At 46.2% G+C, this 26,322-nt stretch overlaps 1 protein-coding gene across 1 annotated transcript; it reads left to right on the plus strand.

The window, feature by feature from the left end:
* Window positions 1–601: 601 nt before the first annotated feature.
* LOC308358444 (leukocyte immunoglobulin-like receptor subfamily A member 6) lies at window positions 602–24,329 on the plus strand (the record flags this gene model as incomplete). Its single annotated transcript, XM_080828622.1, has 8 exons — window positions 602–734; window positions 20,232–20,309; window positions 20,466–20,501; window positions 20,682–20,969; window positions 21,115–21,417; window positions 21,640–21,936; window positions 22,151–22,453; window positions 24,193–24,329. The coding sequence occupies 8 exons, from the start codon at window positions 602–604 to the stop codon at window positions 24,327–24,329; spliced, it is 1,575 nt and encodes a 524-aa protein (XP_080684748.1).
* Between the last annotated feature and the right edge of the window lie 1,993 nt (window positions 24,330–26,322).

Below are 26,322 nucleotides of genomic sequence, written 5' to 3' on the forward strand. Positions count from 1 at the left end.
CAGTTCAAGGGCCTCCAGAGGCGCTGGCTGGCACATGCCCCTCCCCTGTGTGGGCCTCAGTTTCCCCAAGTGTAAAGGAGAGAGTCGTGGACCAGAGTAGATTTCCCATCAGACCATGACTCCGATCCTGGGAGAGGAGGGCTCACGGGGAAGCCACCCAGGTAGTGATCTATGGGTCCTTTCACAGCAATGACAGTGACGTTGTACGGGGAGGGGAGGGAGGACAATGGCTGGGGGCATTCAGGTAATAAGGGGAATCTGGAAGGACCCTCCGCTCCAGAAGAAGATGCAGAGACAGGCTGTGCCCCAGATGAGGAGGCCAGAACTCTGAGCTGGTGTCTGCACAGGCGACAGCAGGAGGAGAACACAGGAAACCCACAGTGGGTTCCAGTCCCAGCCCTGCCCACCTCCATGCTGGGCACCCTGAGACACATGAATGACCTCTCTGTGTCTCAGTTTTCTGTCTGTGGGGTGCGCGGGAGGGACAGCAGTCATCTGCTGGGTGATCGTTGATGGGGTCAGAGCTGAATGCACAGAACCGAGCAGGTGCCGGGCACACAGTAGGCGCTCACGTAAATGGCATCACTGGCTCATTCATGGTATGGCTTGTGCACAAGATCCCCACTGGTACCTGTACATCCTCATCGCAGCCTCGGTGTCCTTTGTCCTGCTGCTCGGCTTCCTCGTCCTCTTCCCGGTTCAACACTGGCATCAGGGCAAAGGCAGGAAGCCAAGTGAGAAGGGAAGGGGGTGACGGACTCCAGGAGTGGTGGTGGCCCCGTGGCTCAAACAAGGATGGGCTCAGGGCAGTGGACAGAGGGAAACCAGAGTGGTGGGAATGGCCGGCGCAGGAGGACACCTGTGCAGAATCTCAACCCAGAGAACCTAGAAAGAAACCCCCAGGTCAGCCCCCACGTGCCGGTTGAAGGTTTTTCCCTCTTTCATTCTGGGGAGATGGAGAAACCACAGAGAGTACGTGTGAAGGGTGTCTTTCCCTGGAATCACATGGTTGGGGGGGCTGTTGTACCCTCCCAGCCCAGAGGCAGACTGATTCCCAAAGTCCTGCAGGGGCTGCAGACCCAGAGCCCAAGGACAGAGGCCTGCACTATAGGTAGCTCCTGCCCGCAGTCCCCCAGACTCCCACCCACCTGCCCCCACTATGCCCCCCTAACACCCTGTCTCCTCCCCAGCTCCAGCCCAGCCACTGCCACCCAGGAGGAGAGCCTCTGTGAGAGGAAGGGGGCCGCCCTGGGGGTGGCCTAGGAGGGTCCAGGTTGGGGATGAGGATTGAATTCCCAGGTGACCTATGCCCAGCTGTACCCCTTGATCCTCAGACAGGAGAGAAGTGCATCCCCTCCTTCCCAATCAGGGGAGCCCCCAGCAGAGCCCAGCGTGTATGTGGCACTGGCCATCCACTAGCCCAGGAGGGGCCCAGACCCAACACTCCAGGGAGGGGGACCACAGGGACCCTGGAAGGCACAGGAGCTGCCTACCGTGGGTGCCACCTAATGACCCTACCCAGCCTGGACTCCTCACATAGACCAGTGAGAACTCCTGGGACCCTCTGGGAGTCACTGATTCTCCCATCAAAGATAGTACTACCTTCTAATATTATGTTGAACAAAAGTGGTGAGAGTGGGCATCCTTGTCGTGTTCCTGATCTCAACGGGAAGGCTGCAAGCTTTTTCCCATTGAGGATGATATTTGCTGTGGGTCTTTCATAGATAGATCTGATGAAGTTCAGGAATGTTCCCTCTATCCCTATACTTGGAAGCATTTTAATCAGGAACGGATGCTGGATTTTGTCAAATGCTTTTTCTGCATCAATTGAGAGGACCATGTGGTTCTCTCTTCTCTTATTGATTTGTTCTATCCAGGATCTATAAAGAACTCCTCAAACTCAACACACACAAAACAGACAATCATATTAAAAAATGGGCAGAAGACATGAAGAGACACTTCTCCAATGAAGACATACAAATGGCTATCAGACACATGAAAAAATGTTCATCATCACTAGCCATCAGGGAGATTCAAATTAAAACCACATTGAGATACCACCTTACACCAGTTAGAATGGCCAAAATTAACAAGACAGGAAACAATGTGTGTTGGAGAGGATGTGGAGAAAGGGGAGCCCTTTTACACTGTTGGTGGGAATGCAAGTTGTTGCAGCCACTTTGGAGAACAGTGTGGAGATTCCTCAGGAAATTAAAAATAGAGCTGCCCTATGACCCTGCAATTGCACTACTGGGTATTGACCCCAAAGATACAGATGGAGTGAAAAGAAGGGCCATCTGTACCCCAATGTTTATAGCAGCAATGGCCACGGTCACCAAACTGTGGAAAGAACCAAGATGCCCTTCAACGGATGAATGGATAAGGAAGATGTGGTCCATATACACTATGGAGTATGATGCCTCCATCAGAAAGGACGAATCCCCAACTTTTGTAGCAACATGGACAGGACTGGAAGAGATTATGCTGAGTGAAATAAGTCAAACAGAGAGAGTCAAGTATCATATGGTTTTGTTTATTTGTGGAGCATAACAAATAATATAGAGGACAAGGGTAGATGGAGAGGAGAAGGGAGTTGAGGGAAATTGGAAGGGGAGGTGAACCATGAGAGACTATGGACTCTGAAAAACAACCTGAGGGTTTTGAAGGGGTGGGGGGTGGGAGGTTGGGGGAACCAGGTGGTGGGTATTAGGGAGAGCATGGATTGCATGGAGCACTGGGTGTGGTGAAAAAACAATGAATACTGTTATGCTGAAAATAAATAAAAATTTTAATTAAAAAAAATTTAAAAAAAAGATAGTACTACCCCTACGCTTTGGAAATCAAAGCAACAGGCTTCCCAATTACTCATGAATGAAATGAGAAAATCCAAATGGAAATGAGAGAATGTTACACTGAAGGACAGTGTAAATGTTACACATCAAACCGGTGAAATGGGAAAATAAGAACCGAGACCCAATTGATTAGAAAAGAAAAGCCCAAAATAATTAATGACAGAACCTATTCTATCTAGAATTTGGAAAGAGAATAGCAAGTTTTTCCAAACAAAGGTAGGAGGAGGAAAATAATAAAGAAAAGACCTTTACCTCTTTGGTTAGGTTTATTCCCAGGTATCTTATGGTTCTTGGTGCTATAGTAAATGGAATCGATTCTCTAATTTCCCTTTCTGTGTTTTCATTGTTAGTGTATAAGAAAGCCACTGATTTCTGTACATTGACTTTGTATCCTGCCACGATACTGAATAGCTGTATGAGTTCTAGTAGTTTCGGGGTGGATTCCATTTACTTGCCAAGTATAGATTGCCTAGAGCAATGGCATTAAAAGTATAGATTGCCTAGAGCAATCTATATTGCCATTCCGATCAAAATTCCACCGGTATTTTTCAAAGAGCTGGAGCAAATAATCCTAAAATTTGTATGGAATCAGAAGAGATCCCATATTGCTAAGGAAATGTTGAAAAAACAAAACTGGCGGCATCATGTTACCTGATTTCAAGCTTTACTACAAATCTGTGATCACCAAGACAGCATGGTACTGGCATAAAAACAGACACATAGACCAGTGGAACAGAGTAGAGAGCCCAGATATGGACCCTCAACTCTATGGTCAAATCATCTTCGACAAAGCAGGAAAAAATATCCAGTGGAAAAAGACAGTCTCTTCAATAAATGGTGGTGGGAAAATTGGACAGCTATATGTAGAAGAATGAAACTCGACCATTCTCTTACACCGTACACAAAGATAAACTCGAAATGGATAAAAGACCTCAATGTGAGACAGGAATCCATCAGAATCCTAGAGGAGAACATAGGCAGGAATCTCTTCGATATCAGCCACAGCAGCTTCTTTCAAGATATGTCTCCAAAGGCAAAGGAAACAAAAGCAAAAATGAACTTTTGGGACTTCATCAAGATTAAAAGCTTCTGCACAGCAAAGGAAACAGTCAACAAAACAAAGAGGCAACCCACGGAATGGGAGAAGATATTTGCAAATGACACTACAGACAAAAGGTTGATATCCAGGATCTATAAAGAACTTCTCAAACTCAGCACACACAAAACAGATAATCACGTCAAAAAATGGGCAGAAGATATGAACAGACACTTCTCCAATGAAGACATACAAATGGCTACCAGACACATGAAAAAATGTTCATCATCACTAGCCATCAGGGAGATTCAAATCAAAACCACATTGAGATACCATCTTACACCAGTTAGAATGGCCAAAATTAGCAAGACAGGAAACAACGTGTGTTGGAGAGGATGTGGAGAAAGGGGAACCCTCTTACACGGTTGGTGGGAATGCAAACTGGTGCAGCCACTTTGGAGAACAGTGTGGAGATTCCTCAAGAAATTAAAAATAGAGCTTCCCTATAACCCTGCAATTGCACTACTGGGTATTTACCCCAAAGGTACAGATGGAGTGAAAAGAAGGGCCATCCGTACCCCAATGTTTATAGCAGCAATGGCCACGGTCGTCAAACTGTGGAAAGAACCAAGATGCCCTTCAGCGGATGACTGGATAAGGAAGATGTGGTCCATATACACTATGGAGTATTATGCCTCCATCAGAAAGGACGAATACCCAACTTTTGTAGCAACATGGATGGGACTGGAAGAGATTATGCTGAGTGAAATAAGTCAAGCAGAGAGAGTCAAGTATCATATGGTTTCACTTATTGGTGGAGCATAACAAATAACACGGAGGACAATGGGGAGATGGAGAGGAGAAGGGAGTTGAGGGAAATTGGAAGGGGAGGTGAACCATGAGAGACTATGGACTCTGAAAAACAACCTGAGGGTTTTGAAGGGGTGGGGGGTGGGAGGTTGGGGGAACCAGGTGGTGGGTATTATGGAGGGCACGGATTGCATGGAGCACTGGGTGTGGCGCAAAAACAATGAATTCTGTTACACTGAAAAGAAATTAAATTAAAAAAAAATAAAGAAAAGACCTAGCTAGTAATGAGGACAAATTAAAAAGCAGAGAAAAGTCAATAAAGCTGAAAGTGTTCCTTTTTGTAAGCAATGGTCACATTTATAAATCCCAGCCACAAAACCTAGAAAAAAGACAGAGAGAGAGGGAGGAGGTACACATGACCATTATTAGGATGGCATTCTATCCTACAGACTTTAAATTTAGAATGGAACATTATTAACTCTTTTTTGCTGATGTATGAGACAATGTAGATGAAATGGATAAAATTCTCAAAATAGAAGCTACTAAATTGATGGAGAAGAAGAAAATTTGTATCAGTTTATGAATACATTGAATGCATTGACTGTGATCAAACCATCCCCCAACTGAAGTATGTGGAAACAGAGAAGTGGGGAGCAGAGGGGTGGCTGGTGGGGCTGCAGTGTGCAAATGGGGAGGTGTTGGTCAGGATTATAGGTAGAAGATGAACAAGGTCTCTAAAGTTATAAGACCACAAGTTCTGGCGATCTCATGTACCACATCATGACCACAGCTCATAACCCTGTATCTTATTCTTGAATGTTGCAAAGAAAGTAGATCTAAATGTTCTCACCACATACAAGAAAGGCAGCTGTGGTTTGGCTTGGAAGTGTGAGCTAACGGCATGGCAATAATCATTTTGTAATATACATTTGTGTCTGTTGAGGAAGTTTCAATGGCAATTACCTCCAAAAAATTTCCTCCAAATACTTATGCCCTTAGGAAGCACACACACTCTCGCACCCACATGGATACAATGCATACATGCACACATGCATACTCACATGCACACGCATACACTCAAACACACACAAGCATACACACAATAAAATTATACAGGCCCTTTCTGAGAATAAAAAAAGAAGCAAAATTGCATTAGGCTAAGAAGAAACAGACACCAAAACCAGGCAAGGAAATTACACAATGGAAAGGCACAGAAAGTTCCTTCACATAAACTCCAATGTGAATCTCTAAACAAAACCCTCACAGATGAGATTCAGCAATGTATAAAAAGGACACTACATGATGGCCACACTCAATTTGGGGGAAGGGAAGACAGAGTAGCTGAAAATTTAAAAACTCATATCAATATAATGCAATATATAAACAGTATAAGTAACAAATGACTTTCTCACAAACCAGAGGGGAGAGGGATGGGGAGATGGGTGAAACAGGTGTATAAATTTCCAGTTACATAATAAATGAGCCCTGGGGATGAAAATTACAGTTTAGAGAATATAATCAGTAACTTTGTAATCATTTTTTGTGTGACACATGATAAGTGGATATCTTATAGTGAACACTGCCTAATGTATATAATTGTTAATTCATTATGTTGGACACCTAAAATTAATATCATATGTTAACTATAATTCAAAATTTTAAAATGGTGTACTATATGTTGGCTAATTGAACATAATAATAAAAATTTAAAAATTAAGAAATAATCTCAACAGATGCAGACAAAGCTTTTGATAAAACACACCAACAATTCATAATGCACACAAAAGCTCATCAGAAATAAAAAGGATTTTCCAACAATTCATGAAGGCATGGTTAGCAATCAGCACCTGGCCTTCATCTTTAAAGGTGAGAACTTGAAGTCCTTCTCTCTGTGATGGGGATGATCCAAGTATGTTTTTTATGACTGTTTGTATTCAGCACAGCATTCAGTTCATTCATTGGAGGTACCAACCAATCCTTACACCAGGTAGCACGGCAAAAGTTAACAAGACAGGGAACAACAAATGTTGGTGAGGATGTGGAGAAAGAGGAACCCTCCTACACTGTTGGTGGGAAGGCAAATTTGTTCAGCCACTTTAGGAAACAGTGTGGAGGTTCCTCAAAAAATTAAAAATAGAGCTACCCTATGACCCAGCAATGGCACTACTGGGTATTTACCCCAAAGATACAGATGTAGTGAAAAGAAGGGCCATATTCATCCCAATGTTCATAGCAGCAATGTCCACAATAGCCAAACTGAGGAAGGAACTGAGATACCCTTCAACAGAGGAATGGATTAAGAAGATGTGGTTCATATATACAATGGAATATTACTCAGCCATCAGAAAGGATGAATACCTACCAGTTACATCAGCATGGATGGGACCGGAGGGGATTATGCTGAGTGAAATAAGTCAAGCAGAGAAAGACAATTATCATATGGTTTCAGTCATACAAAGAGCGTAAGGAATAGCATGGAGGACATTAGGAGAAGGAAGGGGAAAATAAAGGTGGTGGTGGGAAAGAGATTGGAAGACAAACCATGACAGACTCTGGATTCCGGGAATCAAACTGAGGGTTTCAGAGGGGAGGAGGTTGGGGTGATGGGTTAGGCTGGTGATGGGGGAGGAGGGCATGTGTTGCAGTGAGCACTGAATGTTATATGCAAACAATGAATCATAGAACACCACATAAAAAACAAATGAAGTACTGTACAGTGACTAACATGACATAATAAAAAAATTATATATATAAACTTGAAGTTCTTCTCTCTGTGAAGGGGAATGATCCAAGTATGTTTCTTTTGAGCATTTGTATTCAGCACAGCAATCAATTCCTAATTGGAGGTACCAACTAATTAAATGAAACAAAACAAAGGGAGAAGCACTGAGATGGATAGAATAATACTTGTATTGCTCCAAAATTTCACAGTTTTGAGCATAACTAATGAATCACTGAATATTGTATAAAAAACTAATAATGTAACGTGATGCCGCCAGTTTTATTTTTGTTTTTCAACATTTCCTTAGCGATTCGGGGTCTCTTCTGATTCCATACAAATTTTAGGATTATTTGCTCCAGCTCTTTGAAAAATACTGGTGGAATTTTGATCGGAATGGCATCAAAAGTATAGATTGCTCTGGGCAGTATAGACATTTTAACAATGTTTATTCTTCTGATCCAAGAGCATGGAATGGTCTTGCATCTTTTTGTGTCTTCTTCAACTTCCTTTAGGAATGTTCTGTAGTTCCCCGAGTACAGATCCTTAACCTCTTTGGTTAGGTTTATTCCCAGGTATCTTATGGTTCTTGGTGCTATAGTAAATGGAATCGATTCTCTAATTTCCCTTTCTGTATTTTCATTTTTAGTGTATAAGAAAGCCACTGATTTCTGTACATTGACTTAGTATCTTGCCACGTTACTGAATTGCTGTATGAGTTCTAGTAGTTTGGGGGTGGAGTCTTTCGGGTTTTCCATATAAAGAATCATGTTATGCTGAGTGAAATAAGTCAAACAGAGAGAGTCAAGTATTATGTGGTTTCACTCATTTGTGGAGCATAACAAATAATATAGAGGACAAGGGTAGATGGAGAGGGGAAGGGAGTTGAGGGAAATTGGAAGGGGAGGTGAACCATGAGAGACTATGGACTCTGAAAAACAATCTGAGGGTTTTGGAGGGGCGGCGGGGTGGGAGATTGGGGGAACCAGGTGGTGGGTATTAGGGAGGGCACAGATTGCATGGAGCACTGGGTGTGGTGAAAAAACAATGAACACTGTTACGCTGAAAATAAATAAAAAATTTAATAAAAAAAAAGAATCATGTCATCTGCGAAGAGAGAGAGTTTGACTTCTTCATTGCCAATTTGGATACATTTTATTTCTCTTTGTTGTCTGATTGCTCTTGCTAGGACTTCTAATACTATGTTGAACAAGACTGGTGAGAGTGGGCACCCTTGTCGTGTTCCTGATCTCAACGGGAAGGCTGCAAGCTTTTTCCCATTGAGGATGATATTTGCTGTGGGTTTTTCATACATAGATTTTATGAAGTTCAGGAATGTTCCCTCTATCCCTATACTTTGAAGCGTTTTAATCAGGAACGGATGCTGGATTTTGTCAAAAGATTTTTCTGCGTCAACTGAGAGGATCATGTGGTTCTTCTCTCTTCTCTTATTGATTTGTTCTATCACATTGATTGATTTGCGAATGTTGAACCATCCTTGTAACCCAGGGATGAATCCCACCTGGTCATGGTGGATAATCTTTTTTTTTTTTAATTTTTTTAAAATTTATTTATTTGTTAGAGAGAGAGAGAATGAGCACAGGCAGACAGAGTGGCAGGCAGAGGCAGAGGGAGAAGCAGGCTCCCCGTGGAGCAAGGAGCCCGATGTGGGACTCGATCCCAGGACACCGGGATCATGACCTGAGCCGAAGGCAGCCGCTTAACCAATTGAGCCACCCAGGCGTCCCGATGGTGGATAATCTTTTTAATGTGCTGTTGGATCCTATTTGCTAGGATCTTGTTGAGAATCTTGGCATCCATATTCATCAGTGATATTGGTCTGAAATTCTCCTTTTTCGTAGGGTCTTTGCCTGGTTTGGGGATCAGGGTAATGCTGGTTTCATAAAAAGAGTCTGGAAGTTTCCTTCTGCTTCAATTTTTTGAAACAGCTTCAGGAGAATAGGTGTTATTTCTTCTTTGAAAGTTTGATAGAATTCCGCAGGGAATCCGTCAGGTCCTGGGCTCTTGTTTTTTGGGAGGTTTTTGATCACTGCTTCAATCTCGTTACTAGATATCGGTCTATTCAGGTTGTCAATTTCTTCCTGGCTCAATTTTGGGAGTTTATAGTTTTCCAGGAATGCATCCATTTCATCTAGGTTGCTTAGCTTATTGGCATATAACTGTTGATAATAACTTCTGATGATTGTTTCTACTTCCTTGGTGTTAGCTGTGATCTCTCCCTTTTCATTCATAATTTTATTAATTTGGGATTTTGCTCTTTTCTTTTAGATTAGTGTGGCCAGTGGTTTATCAATCTTATTGATTCTTTCAAAAAACCAGCTTCTAGTTTCATTGATACGTTCTACTGTATCTCTGGTTTCTACCTCATTGATCTCTGCTCTAATCTTGATTATTTCCCTTCTTACGTGTGGAGTTGGTTTGATTTGTTGTTGATTTTCCAGTTCTTTAAGGTGTAGAGACAGCTGGTGTATTCTGGATTTTTCAATTTTTTTGAGGGAGGATTGGATGGCTCTGTATTTCCCCCTTAGGACCGCCTTTGCTGTATCCCATAGGTTTTGGAGTGAAGTGTCTTCATTCTCATTGGTTTCCATGAATTGTTTAAGTTCTTCTTTGATCTCCTGGTTGATCCAAGCATTCTTTTTTTTCCCCTGTTGTATTTTCTTTATTTTATTTTTTATTTTTTATTTATTTTCAGCGTAACAGTATTCGTTGTTTTTTCACCACACCCAGTGCTCCATGCAATACGTGCCCTCCCTAATAGGTGGTGATCCAAGCATTCTTAAGCAAGGTGGTCTTTAGCTTCCAGGTGTTTGAGTTCCTTCTGAACTTTTCCTTGTGATTGAGCTCCAATTTCAAAGCATTGTGACCTGAGAATATGCAGGGAATAATCTCAGTCTTTTGGTATTGGTTGAGCTCTAATTTGTGACCACCAAGACAGCATGGTACTGGCATAAAAACAGACACATAGACCAGTGGAACAGAGTAGAGAGCCCAGATATGGACCCTCAACTCTGTGGTCAAATAATCTTTGACAAAACAGGAAAAAATATCCAGTGGAAAAAAGACAGTCTCTTCAATAAATGGTGCTGGGAAAACTGGACAGCTATATGTAGAAGAATGAAACTCGACCATTCTCTTACACCGTACACAAAGATAAACTCAAAATGGATAAAAGACCTCAACGTGAGACAGGAATCCATCAGAATCCTAGAGGAAAACATAGGCAGTAACCTCTTTGATATCAGCCACAGCAACTTCTTTCAAGATATGCCTCCAAAGGCAAAGGAAACAAAAGTGAAAATGAACTTTTGGGACTTCATCAAGATCAAAGCTTCTGCACAGCAAAGGAAACAGTCAACAAAACAAAGAGGCAACCCATGGAATGGGAGAAGATATTTGCAAATGACAGTACAGACAAAAGGCTGATATCCAGGATCTATAAAGAACTCCTCAAACTCAACACACACAAAACAGACAATCATATTTAAAAATGGGCAGAAGATATGAACAGACACTTCTCCAATGAAGACATACAAATGGCTATCAGACACATGAAAAAATGTGCATCATCACTAGCCATCAGGGAGATTCAAATCAAAACCACATTGAGAGGGGCACCTGGGTGGCTCAGTGGGTTAAAGCCTCTGCCTTCAGCTCAGGTCATGATCCCAGGGTCCTGGGATTGAGCCCCACATCGGGCTCTCTGCTCCACGGAGAGCCTGTTTCCTCCTCTCTCTCTGCCTGCCTCTCTGCCTACTTCTGATCTCTATATGTCAAATAAAATAAAATTAAAAAAAAAACCACATTGAGATACCACCTTACACCAGTTAGAATGGCCAAAATTAGCAAGACAGGAAACAACGTGTGTTGGAGAGGATGTGGAGAAAGGGGAACCCTCTTACACTGTTGGTGGGAATGCAAGTTGGTGCAGCCACTTTGGAGAACAGTGTGGAGATTCCTCAAGAAGTTAAAAATAGAGCTTCCCTATGACCCTGCAATTGCACTACTGGGTATTGACCCCAAAGATACAGATGGAGTGAAAAGAAGGGCCATCTGTACCCCAATGTTTATAGCAGCAATGGCCATGGTCGCCAAACTGTGGAAAGAACCAAGATGCCCTTCAACGGACGAATGGATAAGGAAGATGTGGTCCATATACACTATGGAGTATGATGCCTCCATCAGAAAGGACGAACACCCAACTTTTGTAGCAACATGGACAGGACTGGAAGAGATTATGCTGAGTGAAATAAGTCAAACAGAGAGAGTCAAGTATCATATGGTTTCACTTATTTGTGGAGCATAACAAATAATATAGAGGACAAGGTAGATGGAGAGGAGAAGGGAGTTGAGGGAAATTGGAAGGGGAGGTGAACCATGAGAGACTATGGACTCTGAAAAACAACCTGAGGGTTTTGAAGGGGCGGGGGGTGGGAGGTTGGGGGAACCAGGTGGTGGGTATTAGGGAGGGCACGGATTGCATGGAGCACTGGGTGTGGTGAAAAAACAATGAATACTGTTACGCTGAAAATAAATAAAAAATTTAATTAAAAAAAAAGATGTATTGCCCAAATTGAAAAGGAGAGGGGGAGATGAACCATGAGAGACCGTGGACTCTGAGAAACAAACCGAGGGTTTTGGAGGGGAGGGAGGTGGGGGGTTAGATGAGCCTGGTGGTGGGTATTAAGGAGGGCACATATTGCATGGAGCACTTGGTGTGGTGCATAATCAATGAATCTTGGAAAACTGAAAAAATAAAATTAAATTTAAAAAAAAACAAAAAAAAAGGAGTTTTCCAGATTCACTATGTACATGGTCAATATTTAGAAGTCAATTGCATTCAGAATTCTGGTTCTGAATGAAGATGAAATAAGTGAATGTTTCCCTATTCCTTGACTTTTTTTTTAATTAAATTTTTTATTTATTTTCAGCGTAACAGTATTCATTGTTTTTTCACCACACCCAGTGCTCCATGCAATCTGTGCCCTCCCTAATACCCACCACCTGGTTCCCCCACCATCCCACCCCCGCCCCTTCAAAACCCTCAGGTTGTTTTTCAGAGTCCATAGTCTCTCATGGTTCACATCCCCTTCCAATTTCCCTCAACTGCCTTCTCATCACGTTACCTGATTTCAAGCTTTACTACAAAGCTGTGATCACCAAGACAGCATGGTGCTGGCATAAAAACAGACACATGGACCAGTGGAACAGAGTAGAGAGCCCAGATATGGACCCTCAACTCTATGGTCAAATAATCTTTGACAAAACAGGAAAAAATATCCAGTGGAAAAAAGACAGTCTCTTCAATAAATGGTGCTGGGAAAACTGGACAGCTATATGTAGAAGAATGAAACTTGACCATTCTCTTACACCGTACACAAAGATAAACTCAAAATGGATAAAAGACCTCAACGTGAGACAGGAATCCATCAGAATCCTAGAGGAAAACATAGGCAGTAACCTCTTTGATATCAGCCACAGCAACTTCTTTCAAGATATGTCTCCAAAGGCGAAGGAACAAAGGCAAAGATGAACTTTTGGGACTTCATCAAGATCAAAAGCTTCTGCATAGCAAAAGAAACAGTCAACAAAACAAAGAGGCAACCCACGGAATGGGAGAAGATATTTGCAAATGACAGTACAGATAAAAGGTTGATATCCAGGATCTATAAAGAACTCCTCAAACTCAACACACACAAAACAGACAATCATATTAAAAAAATGGGCAGAAGATATGAACAGACACTTCTCCAATGAAGACATACAAATGGCTACCAGACACATGAAAAAATATTCATCATCACTAGCCATCAGGGAGATTCAAATCAAAACCCTCTTACACTGTTGGTGGGAATGCAAACTGGTGCAGCCACTTTGGAGAACAGTGTGGAGATTCCTCAGGAAATTAAAAATAGAGCTGCCCTATGACCCTGCAATTGCACTACTGGGTATTTACCCCAAAGATACAGATGGAGTGACCTCCAGAATTTTAAGATAATCTATTTATGTTGTTTTAAGACACCAAGTTTGTGGTCATTTGTGACAGCAGCAGTTGGAAGCTAATTCAATGACTTCAATATTCTTTGGATTAGTGTTCGTGTTGTACATTTTTCTTTCTTCTACTTTTTTAATGTGGTTGAATATAAAGAACATAAAATTTACCATTTTAACCATTATTAAGATATATAATTCAGTGGCATGAAGTACATTACCAAGTTAGACAATCATCACCCCTATCCATTTCTAGAACATTCTTAATATCCCAATGGAAAGTCCCTACCCATTACATAATTATTCACATGTGCTTTTGCCACCAGCTCCTGTCAATCTCTGCTCCACTTCCTGTCTCTTGAATTTGCCTATTCAGGTCATATAAATGGAGTCACACAAGATGTGACCTCTGTGTCTGGATTCTTTTACTTAGCATAGTGTTTTCGAGGTTCATCCACATTGTTCATTCTTTTTACTTTTAACCTATTTTCATCATTACATTTGAAGTGAATTTCTTATAGATGCAAATAGTAGAGTCTTGCTTATAGTTGTTTTTCTTGAACCCATCTTACAGTCTTTCTCTTTTTCTTTAAATATTTTTATTTATTTATTTATTTATTTATTTATTTTTTAAATTTATTTTCAGCATAACAGTATTCATTGTTTTTTCACCACACCCAGTGCTCCATGCAATCTGTGCCCTCCCTAATACCCACCACCTGGTTCCCCCTCCCTCCCACCCCCCACCCCTTCAAAACCCTCAGGTTGTTTTTCAGAGTCCATAGTGTCTCATGGTTCACCTCCCCTTCCAATTTCCCTCAACTCCCTTCTCCTCTCCATCCACCCTTGTCCTCTATATTATTTGTTATGCTCCACAAATAAACAAAACCATATGATACTTGACTCTCTCTGCTTGACTTATTTCACTCAGCATAATCTCTTCCAGTCCTGTCCATGTTGCTACAAAAGTTGGGTATTCGTCCTTTCTGATGGAGGCATCATACTCCATAGTGTATATGGACCACATCTTCCTTATCCATTCATCCGTTGAAGGGCATCTTGGTTCTTTCCACAGTTTGGCGACCATGGCCATTGCTGCTATAAACATTGGGGTACAGATGGCCCTTCTTTTCACTCCATCTGTATCTTTGGGGTCAATACCCAGTAGTGCAATTGCAGGGTCATAGGGAAGCTCTATTTTTAATTTCCTGAGGAATCTCCACACTGTTCTCCAAAGTGGCTGCACCAGTTTGCATTCCCACCAACAGTGTAAGAAGATTTTATTTATTTATTTGACAGAAAGATAGGGATCGCAAGTAGGCAGAGAGACAGGCAGAGAGCGGGGGGAAGCAGGCTCCCCGCTGAGTGAGAGCCTGACGCAGGACTCATTCCCAGGACCCTGAGATCATGACCTGAGCTGAAGGCAGAGGCCCAACCCACTGAGCCACCCAGGCACCCAGGCACCCCACAATCTTTCTCTTTTGAGTGTTGTGTTTAGACTGCTTACATATATGCAAATACTGATGAGGTTGTTATTAGATCACCACTTTATTTTTGCTTCTACCCTCTTTTGTTTGTCCCACTATTTCCATTATTTGCCTTTTCTTGGCTTTAAGAAATCTTTTTAGGATTCCAATTGAATATCCCTATTGGGGTTTTAACTATACCTCTTGGGTGCTGTTACACAGTAATCTAGATATTATCATGTGCATCTGTAACTTCACACAATCAAGTTAGAATTAGTATTTTATCTCTTCAAGTAAAGTGTAGGAACCTTAAAACATCTAAATGACTGTATCCTCACCCTTTTACATTGTAGTAGTCATATGTATTGTATCTAAAGACGTTTTCAGGATGTGTCGGACCCCATGGGACCAAGCACAGGTGGGTGAGCCCTCCCCAGAAAACTTCCTTCAGCCCAAGAACCCCACTTGGCAGCTGGGGGACACAGAAGGGCAGGGCTGATAATGACCAATGTGGGAGGGCCCTTGGGGTTACAAGTGTGGAAATGAGAGGAGAAGGGCACCCTTGCAACTCTCCATCTGATTCCTTTCTAGGGGCCTCCCCAAACCCTTCTTCTGGGCTGATCTGAGCCCCATGGCCACCAAGGGGAGCCCTGTGACCATCTGGGGTCAGGCGACACTGCAGGCTGATGTCTACTCTCTGTATTAAGACAGGGTCTCTAAAGCCTTCTTCATGAAGACCTCCCAGGATTCCAGCACCAAGGCCAGTTTCTCCTTTGCATCCATGAACTCACATGATTCCGGGTGATACCAGTGTGTATATCAGAGCAGGAATAGCTGGCCACAGCAGGGTGACCTCCTGTCCCTGGTGGTGACAGATAAGGGCAGGAGCTGGCCCCCTAGCCCTGGCACATCTTCTTCAAGCTGAAGGAAAGAGACTGTGGCCTCAGGAGGATCTCATGCTCACAGTCCACACCAGGGAAAGGTTGGTGATGACCTTCTTTAGCACACTACATCCTTCTACCTCAGGAGTGTAGAGTACAACTCTTTTTGATCATTTCCTACCAATCACTCTATCTAGATGGCAAACTGAATGAGTAATGGGATTTATGTTAATTGTGGTAATCCCTCCTCCTAGACACATTGCATGGTGGGTTGCGGAGACCCCACCATGTCATTCCTTAAAATAATGTATGGCCAGATTGAAGAATAGCGTGTGCTGTGGAAATATATAATCCCAAGTCAGGGACCAGAAGGAGTTGGCTGATGTGTGGGTATGAAAAGGCGGACCCTGCTTTTCACTCCTCCACCTTCCTGATTCTCAGGACAAAATGAAGCCTCACGTGTTTATTTTTGCCTCCTCATTAGATGGAAGGTGAGATACTGGAGATGTTCACCTCAAGGGATTGAGATGGTATTAGTTAGTTTCAGGAACTCCCTCTAGATGAGGGAAGGGAATACTTAGGCATTCCTATGTCTCTTCAACCACAGGCTCTATATTTGACTCTCTGGTGTAGCTGATACCCTCAGACCATCACAAAACAAGTCAGACTCCAAGAGAGGTGAGTGAGGAGGAATTGTGGGTTATGTGCCTGGGGTCAGAGGGTCACATCCTGTCAAAGGTGCCGTTGACCCCAGTGGACATGCAGGGATCCCTGGGTGATTTCAGTCTGCCCTGACCACTGCAATCTCTAGCCTCAAACAGCCAGGATTACACAGTGGAGAATCTCATCCAGATGGGCATGTCTGCTGTGATCCTGATGGTTCTTGGGTGCTGCTCTTTCAAGCACCGCAGTCACGGAAGACCCCAAGATGCAGCCAGGAGATAAATCTAAGAGAGAAGACTGACCATTCAGCAAGGTAGATCCTCACCACTGAGTGGGGTAAATTCTGGGAGAAAATTGGGAGCATTACACTGAAGGAACTGTGTGTTGAGAACGTCCAGAGGAGTAAAAATGGTTTGCATGTAGGAAATGTGTGGAGAGAACATTTCTTGCTTGTAGAGGACTTCTGTGCCATTAAGCTGGTAATTTCCTCTCTACCAATATTGATTATCCCTGACAGTTCCCTGCCTTTCTCACTCCCATGACATGAGACTGCATTCATGTTCCAGGTGTGGACCCACACCTACACACGCCCTCACAGGCTGGTCTACTTCTATATATATACACATTCTCCTTCATTTTTATTAACCACATCCTTTGAAGTATACTTCTGTTCCTTACAGAACACAAAATATGGTTTTGAATCACTGAATAGATGGGGTAAAAATAGGGTCTACTTGGAAACAGATGATGGAAGACTGTTCCCTAAACCCTCTCTGGACTCATAGAAGTCTTCTCTGCTCATCTGATGAGACCTGGTAGAGTTTTCCAGAAATACCATCCGTTTGAGGGAACTCAGGGGTGTTTGAAGGGACAGCCTGGTGGTGAGCTGCTACACTGGCTCTAAGAAATAATCATTTTATAAAAAGTTGTCCTTCATGGCATTTCACCTTTTCTTTACTGTAAATATGCCCATCATGACCAATATCAAGGACCTCCATGAAGGCACTGTGTGCCCAGGTAGGAGTCATGGATACACTGTCCTTCACATGTGAGTGTGACCCAGCTACCGGCACACCTCACTGGTGACCCCAACATGCATGTATACCTCCTTCTATTTTATTTTTCCCATTTCTTTTCTAAGTAGACTCCAGGTCCAGCATGGAGCCCAACACAGGTCCTGTAACACGAACCTGAGATCAAGACCTGAGCCAAGATCATGAGTTGGATGGCCACCCAGTGGCCCCTCCTTCTATTTTAAACATTTATTTTATTTATTTGAGAGAGATAGAGAGAGAGAGTAGGGGAAGGGGACAATGATGAAGCAGAGGGAGAGGGAGAGAGTCTCAACCTGACTCACCTCTGGGCATGTTCACCAACACAGAACTCAATCTCAAGTCACGGAGATCATGATCTGAACCAAAACCAAGAGTCAGACACGTCACTGAATCACCCACCAATGTGCCCCTTGTTCTGACGCCCAGAGTCTCCTTGGACTTGGGAATGTGGGCCCTGCTGACCCTTTTGCCTTTCTCCCTTCACAATCCCATGGATGAGTAAGCATTCTTCACTCATCATTCCTTACAGGTGTTCTTCCCAAATCTCTATTTTTCTTCTGCTCAAAAGTCAGCTTCCATCAACTTCCTTCACTCCACCAGAAGATATGGAAACAGATTTCATGGACATTTCCATGAACACCAGCACCTGCCTGTTTTGTCTCCATCTGTAAAATACCTGACTATTGGCCAATGCAACGGTTGCCTGACACCCTCCCCACTCTTCTCCTTCTGGAACTCACAGTACCCAGTGTCCCTCCTGTTCTCCAGTTATCTGCATGCTTTCCTCTCAGTCTGTCTGTTTTGCACCCGACAAAGCGTCCTCAGCATTGTCTTCCAGTTTCACGTTCTGCTCTTCAGCTGTGTCTTCTCATAGATGAAACAAGTACTTGCATTCTGTTGTGTCAAGGACTTATTTATTTATTTATTTTTATTATGTCCACTTAGCCAATATATAGTACTACATGTTGGCTACATTTTTATTATTATTATTATTTTTACCTCCAGAGTATTTGACTAATTCATTTCCAATTTCTATCTTCTTCCACAATATAACTTCTGTTATTGCTTCAAAAATCCAATGTTCATGTTTTCCATATTTCATGTACTTAAAGGAAAACAAGTTTCCCATATTCTGACTGTTTCACTGGACTATGATTGACAACTCTGTGCACAGTCTTCCTGAGCACTCCCTATCACATTGGGGCCACTCTCTGATGTCCATTCCTATTGGATACTCACTTCCCACACTCCTGAGTTCCAGAGATAGTTGCTCCCACAGCTTTCAGAAGCTTTGGACTGTAAGGGGTAGATGGTCACAGCCCCAATTACCCCCTGGCATCCATCTTCCAGCTCAGAACTAGATCCTGGGTGTGTCAGGCAGGGATGGCTCCCATGGGAGCCACACACTCATACATGGGCAAGACACCACTGGGGGTGGTGCACTGGATGGAACCATTCCACACACATACACAGAGGACATGGCTCAGTGCTGACTTCTGGGCTGGGTCAGTGGGCATAGACATGTCAGTGCCCACTCCATACAAGGTGGAAGGGTCACTACTTCCAGTCAGCCAGAAACTGGATTCCCTTCCTGCCTGTGAAGACCTGGCCACCCACCTGACCACAGAGTGGCAGAAATCAAATTTGACCACCCCCAGCTTGACCCCAGGCACTGGTGGTCACTCAGCTTTGGCCTCTGTTCTCTTAAAGTCCCCCGAATTCCAGATATTTTTGTTTCTCTTTTCGGAAATAGGCTGTTGTCAATAACTTCAGAAACATAAATAGCATTTCTGAGTATAACAACACATGGGGTCTCTTGAAGGGGTGCATCACTGGTCCACCTTCACTATGGGATCTGACACATGGACCTCTTTGGTCTTAAATACACCCCTCTTAATCAGGTCAGGAATCTAACAAGATTCATCCCATCCACAGTCTAGGTCCCACTGACCCCCACAACCACTCTGAGAGTGGGGTTCAGGACAGCATGCTACAGACCAGGTCACTGTGCTCATAGTCACCTGGGCAGTGGACACTGGAGTAGTAATTACATGAGAATCAGCTTTGTCTCTCATATAAGAGCACTCACCCAAGTATTGTTCCCCACAGCTTATAGGCAAGACCCCAGGGTGGGGAGGACGTCTCTGCCCCCGCAACGAGGGGTGCCGAGGAGCCAGGTGGGACTCACACAGGCATGCTCCCATGAATGTGGTGTGGACCATGTCACAGGAAAATAGAGAAGTCCTTGGAGGCTGTGACAAAAGGAAAGCCCACACTCCAGGACCAGAATGGGGGCTGTGTTTCCTTCCCTAATTGCCCATATTTCTCCTCTGGGCTCATTGCCACCGTGACCTCGACCTGAGCCATTCAGACACATAACACAAGTGTCTGTGTTGACATGAGCTCCCCAGCACAGCAGGACAGGTGCTGTCCCCTGCAGCATCTCTGAGTCTGGGGACCCGTCCATAGTAAGGACCCAGGGCTGTACTGAGGATGACGGAGACCCCATGGGGGAGGTTCTGGGAGGGAAGGACTTGCCCTGGTCCCCCCACCTGGACGGGGCATCTCAGGAAGCCTCAGGGTCCCCCTGCTGCACCATCATGGACACTACAGCCAGTCTGGCCCGGGGAGGGGCTGTTCCCCTTCCTGTGGCACTGCTGATGTGACAACCCTGTGACGGGCAGGACTGGCCTCTGTGAGGCCACACCCTGTGTGTCTGTCTGTCCTGTGGTCACAGTGGGCTCTCCGTCTGCACAGCTGCTACCAGAGAGAGGAGACACCATGACCCCCACCCTCACGACCCTGTTCTGTCTCGGTGAGATCTGAGGAGGGGAGGGGACTCCCTGGTCTGGGAGGGACCCACCCCACAGCCAGGCCCTGGTCTGTCCGAGGTCCCAGGCACAGGAGGCTCATGGGGAGGAGGGGATCTGCTAGGATTCAGGGCAAACCTCTCACAGGGACTCTCTTCCAGGGCTGAGTGTGGGCTCCAGGACCCAAGTACAGACAAGTGAGTCTACCCCAGGGTTCCCAGTCCCACCTCCTCACTGGGGACAGGGGCCACCCACCAGGAAGCGGGAGATGGAGACCAACAGCTCTGGGCTGACAGAGTGGGATGTCTGGGGGTTTGGGGCTGAGCTGGGACCTGTGGGTGGGGAAGGTCTGTGTCCCAGCCTCTGTTTCCTTCCAGGGACCCTCCACAAACCCACTATCTGGGCTGAGCCAGGCTCTGTGATGCCCTGGGGGACACCTGTGACCATCTGGTGTCAGGGGGGCCTGGAGGCCCAGGAGTACCGCCTGCACAAAGAGGGGGACTCATGGAACTGGGACAGACAGAAGCCGCTGGAGCCCGGGGACAAGGCAAACTTCTCCATCACACACATGACAGATGTATATGCAGGAAAATATCACTGTGACTATCTCAGTCCCACCGGCTGGTCAGAGCCCAGTGACCCCCTGGAGCTGGTGGTGATGACAGGTGTGAGCCCACTTGGGGTCCCATCCCCAGGCTCTGCCCTCAGGAAGGGGGTGGGTTCTCAGGGGTCTCCCTCGCACAGCCCAGCCTGGGGATAATGGGGGGGGGTCTGAGCCCCATTTCTCAACACCCCCTCCTCCTCTCCTAGGATCGCAGGTCAAACCCAGCCTCTCAGCCCTGCCCAGCCCTTTCGTGACCTCAGGAGGGAACGTGACCCTCCAGTGTGCCTCATGGATGGGATTCCATAGGTTCGTCCTGATGAAGGAAGGAGAGCGCCAGCCCTCCTGGACCCTGAACTCTCAGGGAGCCCCCCATGGGGGGACCCAGGCCCTGTTCCCTGTGGGCCCCGTGACCCCCAGCCACAGGTGGACGTTCAGATGCTATGGCTATTACAGCAACAGCCCCCAGGTGTGGTCATACCCCAGTGACCCCCTGGAGCTGCTGGTCTCAGGTGAGAAAGTCTCATTGTTACCCCACCCGTGTTTTGAGGCACCAGACAGGTTAACGGCGACTCTGCTCCCAGGGGAGCCCCAATGAGAGGGTGGGTGACGGGACCACGGGGACTCACAGGTCAGAGTCACCGGGGGTGATGGACAGTGAGACCCGGGGGTCAGGACAGGAAAGGGAAGTTTGGGGAGACTCAGCCTCTGCCATACGGGCTGGTCTCTCTAAGGTGTGTCGGGGAAGCCCTCCCTCCTGACCCAGCAGGGCCCTGTCGTGATCTCTGGACAGAGCCTGACCCTCCAGTGTCGCTCTGATGTCGGCTACAACAGATTCGCTCTGTCCAAGGAGGGGGCACCTGACCTTCTACGGCGGATTGGCCGGCAGCTACAGGCTGGACTCTCTGGGGCAGACTTCCCCCTGGGCCCTGTGAGACCCTCCCACGGGGGCCGGTACACCTGCTATGGTAGACACACCCTCTCCTCCAAGTGGTCGGCCCCCAGTGACCCCCTGGACATCCTGCTCACAGGTGAGGGTTCACGGTGTTAGTCAGGACCCCAGACTCTGCACAGGTCCTGCCAGGGGAGCCCCAGGTCGTGGTGGCCGGGACCAGGGGCGTGGGGTCCCGGGGAGGGAGAGATAGAGAGAGACAGGGGATGGGACAGCACAGACTTGGAGGACACAGACAGACTCAGTTCAGAACAAGGTCTGGACAGCCCCTCACCTGCCCTTCCTCTCTCTAGGACAACTACTTTTCACACCCTCCCTCTCGGTGCAGCCGGGACCTACAGTGGCCCCAGGAGAGAATGTGACCCTGCTGTGTCAGTCACAGAGCTCTGTGGACACTTTCCTTCTGTCCAAGGAGGGGGCAACTGATCCTCTGCTGCGTCTTAGATCAAAGTTCCGAGCTGGGCATCACCAGGCTGAATTCCCCATGAGTCCTGTGACCTCAGCCCACGGGGGGACCTACAGGTGCTATGGCTCCACCAGCACCTCCCCCTACCTGTTGTCAAAGCCCAGTGACCCCCTGGAGCTGCTGGTCTCAGGTGAGGGGCCTTGACCCTGTCCTGTCTGAGCTCTGTCAGCTCAGGACACACGTCTCAGGAAAGCCTGACACAGTAACAAACTTGGGCGTCATGGGAGCTTCACAGAGGAGGGTCCTGCCCTGGAGAGGTTGGGAAGATCCACAGTGCGCACCTGGGGTCCCCATCCGGCAGTTTCAGCAGAGTAAGGAGTAGGGGCCACGTAGGGGGTGAGTGAGGACGAGGGTGAGTAGACAGCACCTCCCACTCACCTCCAGTCCCTCCATAGCAGAATCCAATCCGTGGTGTCAGTCCCAGAGGACACTCTCCTGGACAGAAGCCTCCCCATCTGGGAGCACTGCTCGGCTGCCCCCGTGCTCATCTGGGGGCCTCCATGCCCCTCTGTGAACACCTGAGAACCAGGAGTGTCAATCCCGGATCATGGGAGTCCCCAGGGAGGCTGCACCCCATGTCCATATGCAGCTGGTGTCCACTCTGCATTGTATGTGGACGCTGGTCCAGTGTCCCTATGTCTGCTTCTCACACCTTCTAGAGCAGCACCTGCAGATAATGATGAAGGAAACTCAGGTGACAGGGACGCCAGACTCAGAAACCAGTCCTCCTTCTCCTGTGTGCATTGGGGTTAGACAGATTCACACGGTCCTTGTGGGGCACAAGCTCTGGGCACTCCCAGGTCTTAGCATGGTTTCAATGAGTCTCAATTATCTTTTTTGTTTGTTGGTTGGTTGGTTGGTTGGTTGGTTGGTTTACTTATGTAGCTCTTCTTCCCATCTCGATCCACACTGCATGCAAGCAATAACGGTGTTCCTACAACCCAGTGACTGACCATCACCTTTCGTGGATACATATTTATATATTTGTTGTAGATATACGCACACAGATCTCTCTCTCTCTCTCTCTCTCTCTCTCTCTCTCTGTGTGTGTGTGTGTGTGTGTGTGTGTGTGTGTGTGTGTGTCTAGCACTGTGTGTATCTGTAAGTATTTGAAGAATGAATTAATGAACATAGCCAAGGAGGAATACTGTAGGTACAGAATAAAGTGCAGACCCTGAAGGAAGGGAACTGGTTGATATGGAGGGACAGGACCCGGCCCCAGACATTGGCCCCTCTGTACTCCTGACAGTCAGGAGCCCTTGGCACCAGCCCCTCACCCATGAACGCTGCTGGGACCTCGTCTACTGAATAAGTAGGAACTGTCATCTGCAGGGACATGAGCCCAGGAAGTCTTGTGTCCCAGAGAGAACAGAGAACATGCGAGGACATGATGATTTCTGTGCTGGAGGCCATTTTTCTCTGCAACACTGAGCTGGTGGGGCACAGCCAGAATCTGTCCCTAGTGACTCAGAAGCAGAGTCTGAAATCAAAGAGAACAAGGAGGCTGAAGGAATCCAGTGAGGAGAGCAGAGGAAAGCCCCCTAGTGCAGAGAAGGGCTGGTTCCAGAAGTGTACAAAAACTACATAGTGACAGGCTGAGGGATAGAGACACAGAGCAGAGGACAGGCTGGTCGAGGTCTCCAGCTCCTTCCATCTGCTTCTGTCTTCCTGCAGAAGCAGCTGGCACTGTGAGCCCACCCCAAAACACCTCAGACCCCAGCAGTGGTGAGTAGGAGGAAGTCCCAGTGATGGTTCTGGTGTGGAGGGGTGGGGTCCTGTCTGGGGAAGCAGGTCCCCTGGGTGGACATGCAGGATATGGGGGATTTGGGTCCACCCTGACCTCTGCAACCTCTCTGTCCTCATTCCTAGCCTCGGACCCCAGAGATTACACGGTGGAGAATCTGATCCGCCTGAGCGTGGCTGCCTTGATCCTGGTGGTCCTTGGGATTCTGCTGCTGGAGGCTCAGCACAGCCAGAGAAGGACCCCAGACGCGGCCAGGAGCTAAACACGAGGGGAACAAAGCCACCATTCCATGTGGCAGAGCTGTGGGCATGCATCCCAGGTGCCCAGAGGGATCTGGAGGAACGCCTGCAGCTCGTGCTCCCTGATCCGTCTGCTGACAACATCGAGGGGGAGCATGGTTCAGGTGCAGGATGTGTCTGGGCTGCTCCCTGTCCAGGACTCGTCCCCCGTGACCTGTGGTGATTTCCCTCCCACATTGTTGGACATCCTTGACTGCCCCCGTCTTTCCTCATCCCTGTGACTTGAGGGTTCGTCCCACACAGCAGGGCTGGTTCATACCTTCCTACAGCGGCAGCTCTGGTCCACCTTTGTGGGATTCATCTTCCTTCACTTTCCATTTCCACCTTCCCTGACGTCCACTACTGTCCTCCGTCCCTTCAGCCCAAAACACAGACTCTGTTTTCATAAGTAAATAAGTGGGTGAGAATCAGGTCTGCTTTGGAACAGATGAATCCAAAACCATTCCCTGAATCCTCTCTGGACTCATAGAGTTCTGTCCTCATGCAGCAACACGTGGTGGAACCTTCCAGAAACACCATCAGTTTGAGTGAGCTCAGGGGTGTTTGAGGTGAAGCCAGGTGGGAGCTGCTACGGACTCCAAGGAATAAATGGGTTTTGCTTTTTTTTTTAAAGTTGTGAATAGAGCGCTTTAGAGTTTGATTCCGTGAGGCCTCTGCCTTGGGCTCAGGTCATGACCCCAGGGTCCTGGGATGGAGTCCTGTGTTGCGGGATCCCTGCTCAGCAGGGAATCTGCTTCTCCCTCTGTCCCTCCTTCTGGCTCGTATTTGCTCTCTGTCCCTCTCTCTGTTTCTGTCTCTCTCTCTCAAAAATAAATAAATAAAATCTTTAAAATAAATAAATAAGAAAATGAATGTACAAATAAAGGTAAATTTGTGTGTAACCATCCCTCAGAACAATGTACTGACCACACGTGCTTGATCGTGCACCAGCAGGGGCCCCTGGGGAGAGGATGATACATGTCCTTGCAGCGGAGCAGCTGGGGTCGCCCGCCTGCTCAGGGCCGAACTTCTGTTACCTCCCCTTCTCCAGAGATCACCTGTAGTTAATTAGATGATTCCTTCAAATGTGTTTACTCAGCCACAAATCCTATACTGCTCAATCAGGCATATCTCGTTTATCTATGATCTGCTTCCTCCTTTGTGGATTGTTATCTCGTATCTAATGAATACGGGACTGAGGAGTTGTTCTGGGCTACAGTCTCTGCACCTGCCGACCCCTGCTCCCGCTCTCTGGAAGTGAACTTGTTTGTGCCTCGTTCTTCCCCCGAGTGCCATCGGAAGTGGGAGTTGTGATTGTGGCTTCTGCCTGTTTCTTTGCATGTTTATGTAACATAAGTTACGAAATACTTCATAATTGTATACATTTGAGCAAGCATTTAGCGTAAAAAATTGATTTGGTGCACTCACCACATCTTATGAATACATTTGTCAATCTGATACTCTTATGCAGAGTGTTTGTTATTTAGTCACCAGACAGTACATCATTAGTTTCTGTTGCAGTGTTCCATGATTCATTGTTTGTGTACAACACCCAGTGCTCCCTGCAACACGTGCCCTCCTGAATACCCATTACCGGGCTCACTCAATCCTCGCTTCCACTCTAACCCCTCAGTTTGTTTCTCAGAGTCCACAGTCTCTCGTGGTTCATCTCCCCCTCTGATTTACCCCCTTCATTTCCCCCTTCCTTCTCTCCATGTCCTCCATGCTATTCCTTATGTTCCAGATAAGAGTGAAACCACATGATCATTGACTTTTTCTGCTTGACTTATTTCACTCAGCATAATCTCCTCCAGTCCCTCCCATGTTGATACAAAAGTTGGGTATTCATCCTTTCTGATGTCTGACTGATATCCCATTCTATATATGGACCACATCTGCTTTTAATAGTGACTCTGAATTACATGGGCTTAATGCTCCAATCAAAAGACACAGGGTATCAGATTGAATAAAAAAGTA

The sequence above is a fragment of the Martes martes genome (genome assembly GCF_963455335.1).
Source record: "Martes martes genome assembly, chromosome: 17".
Lineage (NCBI taxonomy): Eukaryota > Metazoa > Chordata > Mammalia > Carnivora > Mustelidae > Martes > Martes martes.